Source organism: Dermochelys coriacea, chromosome 7 (assembly GCF_009764565.3).
Source record: "Dermochelys coriacea isolate rDerCor1 chromosome 7, rDerCor1.pri.v4, whole genome shotgun sequence".
In the NCBI taxonomy this organism is placed as follows: domain Eukaryota; kingdom Metazoa; phylum Chordata; order Testudines; family Dermochelyidae; genus Dermochelys; species Dermochelys coriacea.
In genome coordinates this window covers 68,364,336-68,379,433 of record NC_050074.1, presented here as the reverse complement: position 1 = coordinate 68,379,433, position 15,098 = coordinate 68,364,336, and the positions used below count along the sequence as shown (strand labels likewise).

Below are 15,098 nucleotides of genomic sequence, written 5' to 3'. Positions count from 1 at the left end.
TTAAATAATTTTACTGACTTCACAGAATTTGCTCTTTTGAAACAAACATGATAGTTTTGATTTAATTAGCCTATTTCCAAATATCTGTAATGGAAAATTGTGTTGCTACTTTAACTACCGAGGTTCAGTGTATAAAAGGTTCTACATAAGAACAAGTAGTTTTATTTTTGGAGAAGTTATAGCACATTTTTAATCTTCAGAGTATAAATCCTTCAGTGCATATAAACACTGGAACTCTTTGCACAAAATAAGACCAACTATTAGGAATTTTGTTACTGCTGATTGATCAGATTACATTATTTGCTCATAAGATTAAGCACTGGTTAGCATAATATGAAAGACACATAGTAAACCCATTCCTAAAAATCAGTTCCAGTAGTCATGCCTCCCAGAGTAACTTATTCCCTCGTCACACCCATTACACAAATTTCGAGAGGGATAGCTGCATGAAAGAGCGCTGGCAATAACCTGGAGTTATTTACAAAAGCCATCCTGCTGGACTATGTACACGTGGCTGTTATCTAGCATGGTTGTTCTTGCTGTCTTTCCATACTACCTTCCCCATAGGAAGGACTAATATATATTCCTATGGTGTGTGTAAGAGTTAGATATGTTGTGGCAGAGCACAAACCCTCTAACACAAACTAGATGGTCTTTAATAATTATTATAACTGTATCTTGGGTTGCCACTAGCCATTGTGTTCTCTTTCCAATAAGTAAAAAGAAAAGGAGTACCGGTGGCACCTTAGAGACTAACAAATTTATTAGAGCATAAGCTTTCGTGAGCTACAGCTCACTTGCATCCGATGAAGTGAGCTGTAGCTCACGAAAGCTTATGCTCTAATAAATTTGTTAGTCTCTAAGGTGCCACCGGTACTCCTTTTCTTTTTGCGAATACAGACTAACACGGCTGCTACTCTGAAATCTGTTTCCAATAAGTGGGGGTGTAAACTTTGCTCTACACAGCCTATCTACCAAGGGAAAGAATGAAAATGAGCCCGAGTAGTCACCCTTCAGTAACTTACATTTAAGGGCTGTCAAGAAACAATGCCAGAGCAAGTGGCTTCAGTAATTCTAGCACACACTGCCTGGGGAGCACCAGAACTAGTTCTAATAGGGTTGATCAGACACCAAAGTCTCTCAAAAACAGGAGGATTAGGACTTTCTAGGATTGTAAATAGGCTCTGTTTCTGTAACCAAGAACACCTGTCCAACTTAACTTGCAATAAAGTCTAAGATCAGATGAGACTAAAATTCTCTAACTCTTTGTTCCAACTGTGAAAAAAAATTTTGGTTAAGAAGGCTGTCCCAGTGGTCAAAAGTTACTAAAGAGGAGGTGCAAGTCTCAAACTCAAGACAGTTAAGTTCAAAGCAGACTGCAAAAAGTTACAAAAGGATCTCACTAAACTGGGTGACTGGGCAACAAAATGGCAGATTAAATTCAATTTAGATAAATGCGAAGTAATGCACATGGGAAAACAATCCTGACCATACATACAAAATGATGGGATCTAAACTAACTGTTCCCACTCAAGATCTTGGAGTCATTGTGGATAGTTCTCTGAAAACATCAGCTCAAAGTACAGGGGCAGTCAAAAAAAGCTAACAGAACGTTAGGAACCATTAAGAAAAGGATCAATAAGACAGAAAAATATCAGAATGCCATTATATAAATACATGGTATGACTACACCTTGAATACTGTGTGGCGTTCTGGTGGCCACATCTCAAAAGAGACATACTAGAATTGGAAAAGGTACAGAGAAAGGCAACAAAAATGATTAAATGTATGGAACAGCTTCCGTACGAGGAGAGATTAAAAAAACTTCAGTTTAGAAAGCAAAAAACTAAGGATATGATGGAGGTCTATAAAATCATGAATGGTGTGGAGAAAGTGAACAGGGAAGTGTTATTTACTCCTTCACGTAACACAAGAACCAGGGTTCTTCAGAATAGTGAAGGTGGGGAACACAGAACGAGAAAAAATGTTTTCACCATGTAGGTGGGTCAGACAACGATACTCAACACATCCTTCAGGACCAAGGAAGGACAAAGATAAAGCTCGTTACCCAAACGTATGGTGGTAACAAAATAGTTGATGTACAACTTTAAGTTATTTCTTTCAAACGAACAAGTCAGTATGTTGCTTTTGAGATACCTAGAATTTTTCTGAAAGCAAGATGTTTTACAAGTTTTGCGCCATTAACAGATCTGTACACTCTCAAATGTACTGTGGGTAGAACTTTGTTCCTGAGATGAACAGAAGGAAACAGCTTCAGTTTCAAGACTATACAAAAGCTACGATGCTTCACTAAATTCCACACCAGACCACTTATTTTATTTCTATAAATATAAAGAAAGAGGCAGAGAAGAATTAAGGGTGAAGCAATCTACAAAATCAAATTCTTATATGGGGAGGAAAAAAAGACCCTTCCCTCCCCCCCAAAAAATTCTTAACCTCATGGTGCAGTTTCAGTTGTAAAAAGTCTGAAAATCCTAGAACAGTTAATTTATTATGTAGGTCTGCAAAGATGGCATATATTAGTCTAATAAGATTAACAATACAGAGCTTCTGTAAATAGTTTGTGATCACAATAACATAATCAAGTCCAATAATATGATTGTATATTAGACCTCACATATCAATATATCACTTGCAAAAAACACTGCATAAATTCAGTCTCTACAGAGAAGGAAACACTATGTTTAAGTGTAACAGGACCATTTTGAAAAATTAGCTATGAACTCCTTTACATTCATGAATTCATTCCCCTACTTCCTGACCTCCCCACCATACCCATCATTTTGTATTTACTGCTGCTTAAGTAGTTTACTGGTTAAGGAAAAAGTTGGTGACCCAGAAACAGCAAGCATATTTGCTAAGGGTTCTCACATTATTATCTGCTAATATGTCACACCTCTAATGTTAGATATTATGCTGTATGCCACTTAAAAACTAGAATTTCCAGCTTTTAAAATGGTACCCAGCATGTGTTCCTGGCTCTACTGGCCAAGACAGATTTTGGATTTGAAAGTCCTTTGTTGAAAGCTATCAAAAATCAAATCAAGGCATTTTCTACTTTCCACAGGAAAGTTGGGATTCCTGATGTTACAAGTTTTAAACACAGTCAAAGGACAAAGATATCAAGACCTATACTACCGCAACATTCTTTTTTTATATTAAAAATTCTTTAAAATTTTTTTGGAGCCTTGAAAGTAAGGCATTAACTGCCAACCCTTCCCCAATTATAAACCCAAAGATTCCTCTTCCTCCCACAGTTTAAACAAGCATTTCACCTTCTCCTACACTGAATCTTTTTATTCTTTATTGTTCATGAAAGCAAGACATAGCTCATAAGGCTTGGTTTGAGTATCTACTCTCCCCATTCCAAACTTCTACACATATTCACGCTCATTGACGAACAGCACAGAGTGATCTTGGGGCACAAATTTGTCTATCCCAAGAAGCATTGATAATTATAATTCCTCCTGACTTCTACTGGCATCCCCAATTAAAAGTATGTGAACATTTGCTGAAGAGAAAATATTTGCAACAGATGTGCAGCTTTACAAAGGTAGCAGGTAATGCTTTTTAGCAGTAAAAATGTGTTGGATTGTGTAAACAGTTTCACTCAGCGACCATACAAAGACTAAGAAAAAAAGACACTGAGTCATACTAAATGAAGATAAATTCTATATTCCTGTGCTCACCATGGGTTAACAGCCTTAACTATAAGATCTGTAACCTTACTAATTTCACAAGATTAAATCTGATCAAATGTGTGGCCAAGAAGTCAGGGAACAGAAAATTTTAAGTATTGTAAAAGTACCTAACATCTGCTTAACTTCTCACTACATGTAGTTTTAGCATCTGAGAATGACTCATTATATAATAAAGCCTGCTATCCCACCTTCAAACTAGTATTTACTGACTAGGATCCAGAACAATGGATAAGACAGAGTCCGTCTGGGCAAAAATTACATTGGGGAAGATGACGAGTAAAGCCTCTCCTACGATGGTGCTTGGGGTGTGCTATAGACCTCCGGGATCTAATTTGGATATGGATAGAGCCCTTTTTAATGTTTTTAATCAAGTAAATACTAATGGAAACTGCGTGATCATGGGAGACTAACTTCCCAGATATAGACTGGAGGACCAGTGCTAGTAATAATAATAGGGCTCAGATTTTCCTAGATGCGATACCTGTCATGATAGCTGATGGATTCCTTCATCAAGTAGTTGCTGAACCGACTAGAGGGGATGCCAAGAACTGAAGGATTAGTGAAATGCAGAAAATAGGAGTTGGAAAAGAAGAGTAGTACCAAGGCAGTCTATCATATTTGGCAAGTATCATGGCTTCTCTGTGAACCTTTTATGGCCATATGGTCAGCCCCACTGGGAATCCCCACTACATACAAACTTCATTAACTATATATACTGTATTATTAGAAAGTATACTGTTTGAAAATGCTAGAGAGAGAGACTCACACACACCCACCCCCTTTCCCCCCCTTCCTGTCCCAGTGAGGAAAAGGCAATATCTACATGGTGACACTTGGGAAAATCAATGATGAATTAACTAACGAGTTGAATTGAAAAAACATTTTTAAAGTGCATTACAGCTGTGTGGATGAGCTCATTCAGAAGTAAAGTTTCCTTAGCTTAATTCCCTTTGGAAGTGAATTAAACTGGCCTTAGGTTCACTACGGCTTAACTCAGAATGACAGCGTTCACAAGGCTTTAATGTGCTTTTAGCTAATGCATTTTAAATTCAACCCTTATTTAACTATGACTGTCCCTGGGTGTCCTCGTGTACATATGCCCCGAGATTCAACAGGAACTGAGATCTGTTTTCCCCTCAAGGGATGAGGGGAAAGAAAAGATGGTAGTAAGGGAGATGGCAATGGTCTGCATGAGAAACCTGAGACTTTGAAGCCGTATTAAAGAGAGACCTGAGCAAATATTTAAAATTAAATGTCCACTATGTACATATCTGGAAGCACACGAGAGAAAGCAGGGCTCAAAAATTAATGAAGTGATACTTCATAAACAGAAGTTTAGAAAAAAGTTAAAATACCTGCAAAAGAAGAAGCTCTTGTCTACATAGAAAGTTATACCACTATAAACTCCCTGTGTGGACACTTACTCCACAGTAAGAGTGCCTTTTTTCCTGTTTCATGTGTGTCATTTTGGTATAATAATGCTTGTAAAATTAGGTTTTTCTTTAAATTCAGTCTGTCTACTAAATCTTAGTAACTCAATGGGGCTGAAATAGACACTGCAAAGCCATTTGGTTTCCCTTAAACTTAAAGTAATCAGTTCTATTGTTTTCAGAACTTCCATACTATCTAATATCAGTTTCCCAGTCATCTGGCCCAATTTGCTTCAATTTTAGTTTCTGGTTCTAAATATCTCATTAGAATCTTAAACTGGAGTTCAAGTGTTGATGATGATACATCAGTTTAGGTGCCAAAATATTTGTCAATACAGAAATGGCGCATTAAAGCCAATTTAAATAAAGTGGTTAAAATCTTCACAGAGAAACTTATTGGGATACCATTTCTAGGCAGACATTAAAAGCATTTAATATTATTTTAGGACAGAGACAATGAGATCTGACATCCATCATAAGCGCTCAGGCTTAAGCTGTTATAAGGGAGCACTGTATTTTCCAAATATAACGGCAGCAACTTTCTAACCAGACTTCCATCAACAAAATGATAAGTTATAAAGTAAAACTGAAGTCCTTGAAAAGGACAAAACATTAAAAACAAAAGATTTAGCTCTGAAATTTGAAGTCAAAACAGTTAATGCTCAAAGAAAATTGCTCTTCAGCTGGCCAAAACGTTTCTCAAGTATGTCAATGCTATTTTCACACGCATAGGAAACCATAGGATGACTTGTATAGATACTATCTCTGGTTGAAAGGAAACAGTGTTATATTACTGTGTCTAGTAACTAACATTCTAATGACCTACAGCACAAAAATATTTTCACTTAACCATTATTCACCACTATGCGATTCCTGTAATCCAAGTCATAAAACACTGTTGACCACAGAGGGTATGAGTTCAATTTCCAAAGAGAAAAATATTCTTTAGGAACTAATTGTCAATTTATCTGGGGTAAAAAGGTGAAGGGAGGAGAAGAACTTTGTTTCATAAGGCACTATGTCTGCTTGCTTTCTCAGAGGCCAGTAGTCATTAGAAGTGGCTAAAAGAAAAGCTACAATTTAAACAGCTGCAAAGACATACTGAAGTGCACACAATACGTATGAGAGGAAAGCCACTGCACATTATAGTGATTTAAAAGAAAAACATAACTGTAAAATGACATTGTGAGAATGTCTGTCTCTAGGCAAACTGAAATATGCTTTCAGGGGAAAAACCTGAAAGTCCAACGCTGCATTGACTAGCTTTAGAGCTATACTTTAGATGCATTTCTTCTCCTCCCCCCAAGATAACAAAGGAACTTTACTTGGAAGTTTCAATAGAGTACTGTTAAGGCAAAAGACCACTGCACTATTCCATTAGTGAGAAGCAGATTCATTTTGGAGCTGATTAAGTCATCTGACTAAAAAAAGTTAACTATTTCAAGGACTGTGTAGCATTCTCATGTATGTATTTGTTTAACTACGCATCATACATCACTACTCAGATTTTGGTGTGCTTGAAAATATAAGAATTAATTTAAAAGCATTATGACCTTCTGACTTTTTCTGGCAATATGTACTGCATTTAATACTGTAAGCCTGTATAAAAAAATCTTAATATTTCCATCAGAATTACATTTTAGTATAGAGTACCTTCAAGACTGAATTCTAGAGAAATAGTGGTCACTGTACCTTTTCAGTGCATCAGCCTTGAGAAAGCAACGTTCATATATCACTGCTTCAGTGTTTTACAGCTGAAATAACATTCATTTTCTCTCCCCTACTCCTGGGATTCTGAGAATTTAACAAATGCCAGCATTTTAAAGTGATATGTTTGAATAATCTGGTTTCAGGTTTTGCACATCAGGAAAGATCCTGAGCTGGTTTAACTCTGCACAGATTCATTGACTAATGGAGCTGTGCTATTTTATGCCCCCTGAAGATCTACCCCAGATTAGAGGTGGGCAAACTGCAGCCCGTAGGACCATCTTGGCCTGGGAGGCTTACCCCCGGCCCCTCCCCTGCTGTCCCCCCCTCTGATGCAGCCTCAGCTTGCCATGCTGCGAGCTCATGCAACTGAGCAGCATGGTAAGGGAGCGGTAGCACGCGCGGCGAAGAGGTTAGGTAGGGAGTCTCAGGGGGTGGGAAGTGGCAAATAGTGAGTGGGGGACATGCTGTTGGGGGGGGGAGGAATAGCCTTCCCTATCCAGCCCTCCATACAGTTTTGTATCCTGATGTGGCCCTCGGGCCAAAAAGTTTACCCACTCCTGCCCTAGATACTCAGCAACCAAATAGTCTAACAAAGGTAAGGTACTCTATAAATACCACACTGTTCCCCCAACCCAGGTGCATGTGCCAATGTTTTAAATATGAATAACTAGTTTGCATTGTGACATTAATATAGACCTCTTCACTGACATGCAGTTTATAGTTAACTAGTCATAACGGATACAAAGGGACAAAGGTAAATGGAGATGTTCAAAGGCAGAAAGGGAAACTAGGCAATCAAGTCTCATGATCTTCACGGGGAGCTGGGCTCTATGTGCTTTTGAAAGCTCCTCTTCAGTATTAGGTAGCATTTTAGATCTACATCAACACAAAATATGTAAAATGATCTTCAACGATAAGATATCCAACTGTTAAAATTCAAACAGGCACAGCTTGTTTTGTCTGCTTGCTATAGTAAAATATCTCCACTGAAATCATTACTTCCCCCCGCATCAGTGCATGGTATTGTGCAATATTATGAAACAGATTCTATTACAACAAGCAAACCAGGTCTAAGGTTTTTCTTAGTGCAGCAGAAGTACTACATATTAGAGTAGATATCAAAACTATAAACACATGGAAAAAAGCCATTAATTTTGTTTTACAATCATATATTCCTTTGCAATTATTCATAGTGTATTATGACATTCTGTACAGCTGACTGGGAAATGCATAAGTTATTAAATAAGCTTTTACAGTACCTTCTATGAAATCATTTTCATTATAGAGCGGTCTCTCTCCTATTCCTTCATCATTCTGTCCATCTTCTTCATCCGGATTATTGATTACCTCTAGGCCAGCCTCAATAACTTCCACCAACTCATCTCGCTTATCCTTTCTAACAGGTTTCTCCTCTGGGTGTCGAGTGAGGCCCATCTCCAACTGGAACACTTTCATGGAGGTAAAGCTTTCGAAAGGAATGACACCATATTCACTAGGTAGCTTGGCGCCAATGCTCACCTCAGCCTTGTCAATTTGGGAATGAAGAAACTCTAGGAGATCATTGGATGCTTGTTCTTTGGTGCCTTGGTAGCCCATGCCATTGACTCTTGGGCTCTTTTTTTCCTGCAGCAATTTCAGCTTATCACTCATTTCCTGAAGCTCTTGTTTCAGCTGAGCAATCTGACGCTTCAGACTAGTAGCCCGGGTTTGATAGTGTTCCTCTTGTTCCTGTAGAAGAGCTTGGTAATATTCTTTACCCAAGTTCTCCCCTACAATGCCAGGCAGAGATCCACTGCCATCTGTTTGTGGAGCACACTCAAGCAGGTACATGAACAACATTAAACTGAATAGCAAGGCAAGACCCACCAATAGCCAACGGGTCCTGGCTTGAAATATTAAACCCCTTCTGGGCATTCTTATAAGATTTCGAGTCCCCCTCCAAAAAGCTGATTTTCTTTTTCATACCTTTCCAAGAGCATCCCCACAGACTTAAAAAGGGAATGAAACCATGATTTTTTTTTAAAAATAGTCACACCAAAGTTACATCAGCCAAAAAAAATGTTCCTTTCAACATTTGTCTTAATCATTTGATATTGCAGAGACAGTCTAAACTTACTATAACTTCCATGATGAAAAGGAGAAATGTAGTTTACACCATCAAATAGAATTCTCATAATATTCTGGTGACTTGACCAAAAGACAGAAATATTGTGAATCCTTGCTGACTCTTTTCCTGTTTTTGTTTATTTCTTAAAAGCAAGAGTTAAGGTTTTTAGTTTGAAGTTCTTCTCAATGAAGAAACCTGGCAAATACTAGGATTGGTAGGCTTTTGATGCACAGCTTTTTTGCACACACACATTTATACACTGCAGGAGCAATCTACACCTTAGTAACAGTAGTTTTCATTGGACAGTTTGATATTTTCCTCTGGCACTCTTGAGTATTTTATTCCACTTCCCCACTTCTTTGGGCTTCTGTGGTTTGAGTCAGCAATACCAAGGCAGAATCTAAAATTAAATGAAAGGTGCATATTAGAACTACAAAGCAGCCAGGCAGCTGGAAAACAGATGAACGAAACGTTAACGTCCAAAAATGTAGACATGATGGATTGCAAAAAAATTTTTTTTTTTAATTTGTAAAAACCTGTAGTTCTTTCCACGGTGTTACACATGATTGATTTATTTCTTATGGAACTGTCTGGAGCATACTAATAAGAACAGCTGAATGAAACAACTTTTTCAAGCAGATAAGTTACAAGAATTCTTTTCCAGTCCTATTGCATCATGTCTGAAGAGCTTCCCTAATCATCATGGTTGATTTTTTCTGAAAGTAGTACAAAAAAATACGGCTGTTGATTGATCGCTATTAACTCACGCGATTAACTAAAAAAAATTAACTGCGATTAATCGCAGTTTAATCGCACTGTTAAACAATACCATTAAAAGTTTATTAAATATTTGGATGTTTTTTTACATTTTCATGTATATTGTATTCTGTGTTGTAACTGAAATCAAAATGTATACTATTTTTTACTACAAATTTTTGCACTGTAAAAATGATGAACAAAAGAAATAATATTTTTCAGTTTACCTCAGACTATGTGTAGTGCAATGTTGTGAAAGTGCAACTTACAAATGTAGATTACCTAACTGCACTCAAACAAAACAATGTAAAACTTCAGAGCCTACAAAGCCACTCAATTGCTAAGACAAACACATTTGTTTATCTTCACAGGAGATAATGCTGCCCTCTTCTTGTTTACAGTGTCATCAGAAAGTGAGAACAGGCATTTGCATGGCACTTTTGTAGCTGGCACAGCAAGGTACTTGCATGCCAAATATGCTAAACATTGGTATGCCCCTTCATGCTTCGGCCACCATTCCAGAGGACATGCTTCCATGCTGATGACGCTCATTAAAAAAAATAATGTGTTAATTAAATTTGTGGCTGACTCCTTGGGGGAGAATTGTATGTCCCCTGCTGTTTTAACTGCGTTCTGCCATATATTTCATGTTATAGCAGTCTCAGATGATCACCCAGCACGTGTTGTTCATTTTAAGACTACTTTTACTGCAGAATTCGCAAAACACAAAGAAGATACCAATGTGAGATTTCTAAAAATAGCTACAGGACTCGACCCAAGGTTTAAGAATCTAAAGTGCCTTCCAAAATCTGAAAGGGATGAGGTGTGGAGCATACTTTCAAAAGTCAAGAGCAACACTCCGATGCAAAAACTACAGAACCCGAACCACACACCAAAAAACAACCTTCTGCTGGTGGCATCTGAGATAATGAAAATGAACAGGTGTCAGTCTGAACTGCTTTGGATTGTTATCGAGCAGAATCAGTCATCAGCATGGACACATGTCCCCTGGAAGGATGGTTGAAGCATGATGGGACATATGAATCTTTAGCACATCCGACACGTAAATATCTTGCAATGCTGGCTACAACAGTGCCATGAGAATGCCTGTTCTCACTTTCAGGTAACATTGTAAACAAGAAAGGCAGCATTATCTCCTGTAAATGTAAACAAATGTGTGAGTGATTGGCTGAACAAGTAGTACCACCGAGTGGACTTGTAGGCTCTAAAATTTTAGATTGTTTTATTTTTGAATGTATTTTTTGTACATAAAATTCTACATTTGCAAGTTCAACTTTCATGATAAAGAGATTGCACTACAGTACTTGTATTAAGTGAATTGAAAAATACTATTTTTGTTTTTTTACAGTGCAAATACTTGTAATCAAAAAACAAACAAAGTAAGCACTGTACACTTTGCATTCAGTGTTGTAATTGAAATAAATAGATCTGAAAATGTAGAAAACATCCAAAAATATTTAAATAAATGGTATTCTATTATTGTTTAACAGCGAGATTAATCGCATGATTAATCGTGATTAATTTTTTTAGTCGCTTGACAGCCCTACTAAAAAAATAAATTTAAGGTAATCTCACTGTTCGAACATAATCTGCATTTCTGTTTACCCTTATTTGCATCTAATATCCTTTGAGAGACAATTTACTTAACATCAAGTGCTAAAGATCTAAAGGTTAAAGTTATACAAAATATAATTTCTCAGGCAAGGTCTAAATTAAATAGTTCTGGGTTTTTGGCCACGCAAGGAGAGGCATTACATTCAACTCAGTGGCGTCTGTTTTTCTGTAATGAGATAGATGCAGCATTCAAAAATCTGATCAATCCAACATTTTGGAGTGTATTTAAGGCATCCGTGGGCACAACCACACTGATTTTGGTGCAAATCAGACTACTGGAAAAGCCTGATTCACAGGAATATCGGGGCCCACAGACTACCTGGTACTGTAGGCAGAGAAGTCTCTCTGCAACCTACACATAACAGGAGCAGCAACTTCCTTGCTGTAAGAAAAGGAGGACTTGTGGCACCTTAGAGACCAACAAGGTGCCACAAGTCCTCCTTTTCTTTTTGCGGATACAGACGAACACAGCTGCTACTCTGAAACTTAACTTGCTGTGTGAGGAGACTTGTTAGTCTGGGCTACAGGCAATAAGAAAGCCTTACTGGGTTGAAGGGGCAATAGTGGTGGGGAAACAGAGGACTGGGGGTGAGTGGTGGTTATAGGAGATGCAAAAACCTGAAGAAGAGTGGGGGAAGGGGAAAGAGGAGGAACATAGGGCACACAGATCCAGACATAAGGGGAAGGAGGAACGAAGGTGCATACAGAACACCTGGGGAGGGGATGGGGTATCCTCCCAGGGTGATGAGGAGAGTAAGGAGAAGCCACTGCTATGGGGGGGATAATCAGGGTCAATGATACTGGGGATGGAGACAGAGCCCATGGTGTGAGGAAGGAAATGGGAGAAGTTGGTGGGAGTCCCTGCAATATAAAACTGTGGGAAGGTGGCACACAGGGAGCTTGGGGTAAGGCTGGAGGAATGCAAGGAGAATCTCACAGCCTATGGAAGCTCCATAGCACATACAACTTTATTGGCAAATCTTTAAGCTTAAGTTACTTGTGCTTTCTCGTATCTGCAAGTGCAATTTATATTCATTTGAATAGGCTTTATGCGTTCCCCAATTGACTCAGATTTATCCTTGGCCAATACCTCAGCTATTATTTTGACAGCACTAACAGTGTGGCCCCAAAGAACTGTTTCAACACAAAATGAATAGGTAAAAGATAAGAGAAAAACCAGCAACAAGTAGTAAGATATTCCAACTTCTGAGTGAGTTGCTAGGAGAGTTTATTTTCCATGGTGTGGTAGCTTGGGCAGCCAACACTTCTTTGGGGGAAGAAAACTAGAGTTTAGTGACCTTTTGTACAAAATGGGCTAAGGAGGGACTTTGAAGAGAATGTGAATGCAGAGAAGACCAGGTGAAGGAGAGAATTCAAGATGAGGGGGAGGGAAGGGCAGAGAGGAACAAGAGGGAGAAATGGTTCATGGAAGAAGCCATTGGCAAGAGTGAAGAATGTGAAAGGTTTGTTATCTGTGTAATAGGATGAAGTAAAGGAGGCAAGTGGGGACCAGAAGACGACAGAGGAAGCAGAGAACAAGTTAAGTTGTGAAGGATTTAAAAGCAAGGACAAGCAAAGAAAACAGAAAGAGAAAATAGATTTCTGAGATGTATCTGAAAGAATACACCAGCAGGATCCAGCATTTGTGGGGGAGTGAAAGTGAGGCAACGGGGGGAAAGGACAGAAGTAAAAAAGGGAAGCATCTTTGAATACTGAGGGACAGGAAAAAAGTGGAATAGCAAACAGAGTAAAGGGAGAAGAGGCTGGGAAGAGAAGGCATTCAGTATCTGACATGTTAAGTTTACATAGGCAGCATAAAATCCCAGAAGAGATAGAGAATCAACCAGACTGACAGAAGAGAGAGTAGAGTGGAAAGGCAGATCTGCAAATTCTTCACATGTAGGTAGCAAATGAAATCCTGTGACTAAATATGATCCGATAGGGACAAATGAGAGAAAGGCAGAAAAGGCCAATTACCGTGTCACCATGACTGGGAAACCAAAACAAACTTGTGGCACCTTAGAGACTAACAAATTTATTTGAGCATAAGCTTTCCCGAGCTACAGCTCATGAAGTGAAATAAATGCTCAAATAAATTTGTTAGTCTCTAAGGTGCCACAAGTACTCCTTTTCTTTTTGCGAATACAGACTAACGGCTGCTACTCTGAAACAAAACAAACTTGTTCTGAAATGAACATTGGGATTGATTCTTCCACCTATAAGGGATGGATTCTCTTTAATGAATAGTGTCTCAAAGGATACAGCCTTAAACACAATGCAGCCAAAGAGTATTTCCATTATACCATTAAGATTACAAGGTAAACAAAAAAAACAGGATAGGAAATAAAAGTGAATATGTATTAACTTAGTTACTAAGGCAAGTAAATTATTGTTCTTGCTTCTGCAAAGCACTCTTGCAAAAAATAAAGGAAACTTACTATATTGTAAGTTATGGACATCCATTTTTTGAGACCTTGGGGGCATTCAGGTATGCTCCGATCTGCGCAAGAATCAGGCATTCCTCCTTTGGTTCTTCCTTTTAATTTTCGCAAGACTTTTCCACCCTCTATCTTTGGAGAAGAGAGAGACAGACAGACAAAATTTGAGCACATCATCAGTCATCCCAATAGGCCTGACCTCCTTTCTCTGGGCATACATGAATTCTAGGAGCTCCCCACAATTCTCACTAAGTGCTCAAAAGATTCTGTCCTAAGTAAATCTCTTTCCTACTGCAGGGAATATAGAAAGACAATGTTAGGCCTTTCAATTCAAGATTTGTGTCTCCCAAGAGCATTAAAGGGAGTTTAGTCCTGTTTTCAGATAGCAACCTCAGGGCTCCCCCACATCACCAAATTTCCCTCTTGACCACATTGTGAAGCCATTCTCTGGGATACTTAAGTGGAAATTCACCCGAGTACCCAGACTTGAATATCAATTTAGTTTTAATATGTAAATAATTAAAAGAAAAGATCACAGGGGGGAAATGGTTACACCATTACATTATTTGTGATGGCTGGCATGACCCACAATTTTGGCATCTGCCAGAGATGCAGTCTTCTCAAACTCTCACCAATCAAGTCTTTATGGCATACCACATCCTTCACATTTGATGTACAGTGGCAATAACTATTAAGTCAATATTTATCCAACCCTACCACGTAGATCCCACACTATTTCTAAATACACTGTTACACCTATTCCCAAATGCGATAAGTATGGCTGAAAGATTAAGTGATTTGCCCAAGGACACAAAGTCGGAACCAAAGCCAAAGCCTGGAATTCTTCCATCTCAATTCTGTGCACAGACCACGCCTGTAGCTATACATAATATCACCTAGCATTTCAAATATGCCTGTTTTACCAAATCTAGATTAGAGCATCAAACCACCCAGAGTTTTGAGTAAGAGACTATGGCCCCCTGATTGTGCACATACTGAACTTCATGCACAGGAGTGGTCTGATTGAACTGTACATGTATATGAGTGGTCCTGTAGTTACCCACTTCCTGTTGCCACAATCAATGCCTAATAATATTTAGCTAAGGAACAAATTAGAGAGGTTGAAGGAAGACTGAACAAGATGGATCAAAGGCAAAAGCTATCTAATACAGACATTTTTTGAATGTGTCATTACTGAACAATTTAATACAAAATATATAAACATCTATAACACAGTAAATTCAGGTAATTAAACCCAGGTAAGTCCTTAAGGGAAAAATGAATGAAAAACGTCTGGAAC

At 38.3% G+C, this 15,098-nt stretch overlaps 1 protein-coding gene across 4 annotated transcripts in view; it reads right to left on the bottom strand.

Moving 5' to 3' along the window:
• CSGALNACT2 (chondroitin sulfate N-acetylgalactosaminyltransferase 2) overlaps positions 1-15,098 on the bottom strand; it is a 52,976-nt gene that overhangs the window by 11,123 nt on the left and 26,755 nt on the right. For 3 of the 4 annotated variants that reach the window (XM_038410003.2, XM_038410002.2, XM_043518644.1), the window contains 2 exons: positions 13,799-13,930; positions 8,122-9,369 (listed from right to left, as the gene is read on the bottom strand). In XM_038410003.2, the coding sequence (XP_038265931.1) occupies positions 8,122-8,776 (655 nt within the window). In that variant the 5' untranslated portion in view covers positions 8,777-9,369; positions 13,799-13,930. The remainder of the gene's footprint in view (positions 1-8,121; positions 9,370-13,798; positions 13,931-15,098) is intronic. The other variant, XM_038410004.2, reaches the window with a different exon arrangement.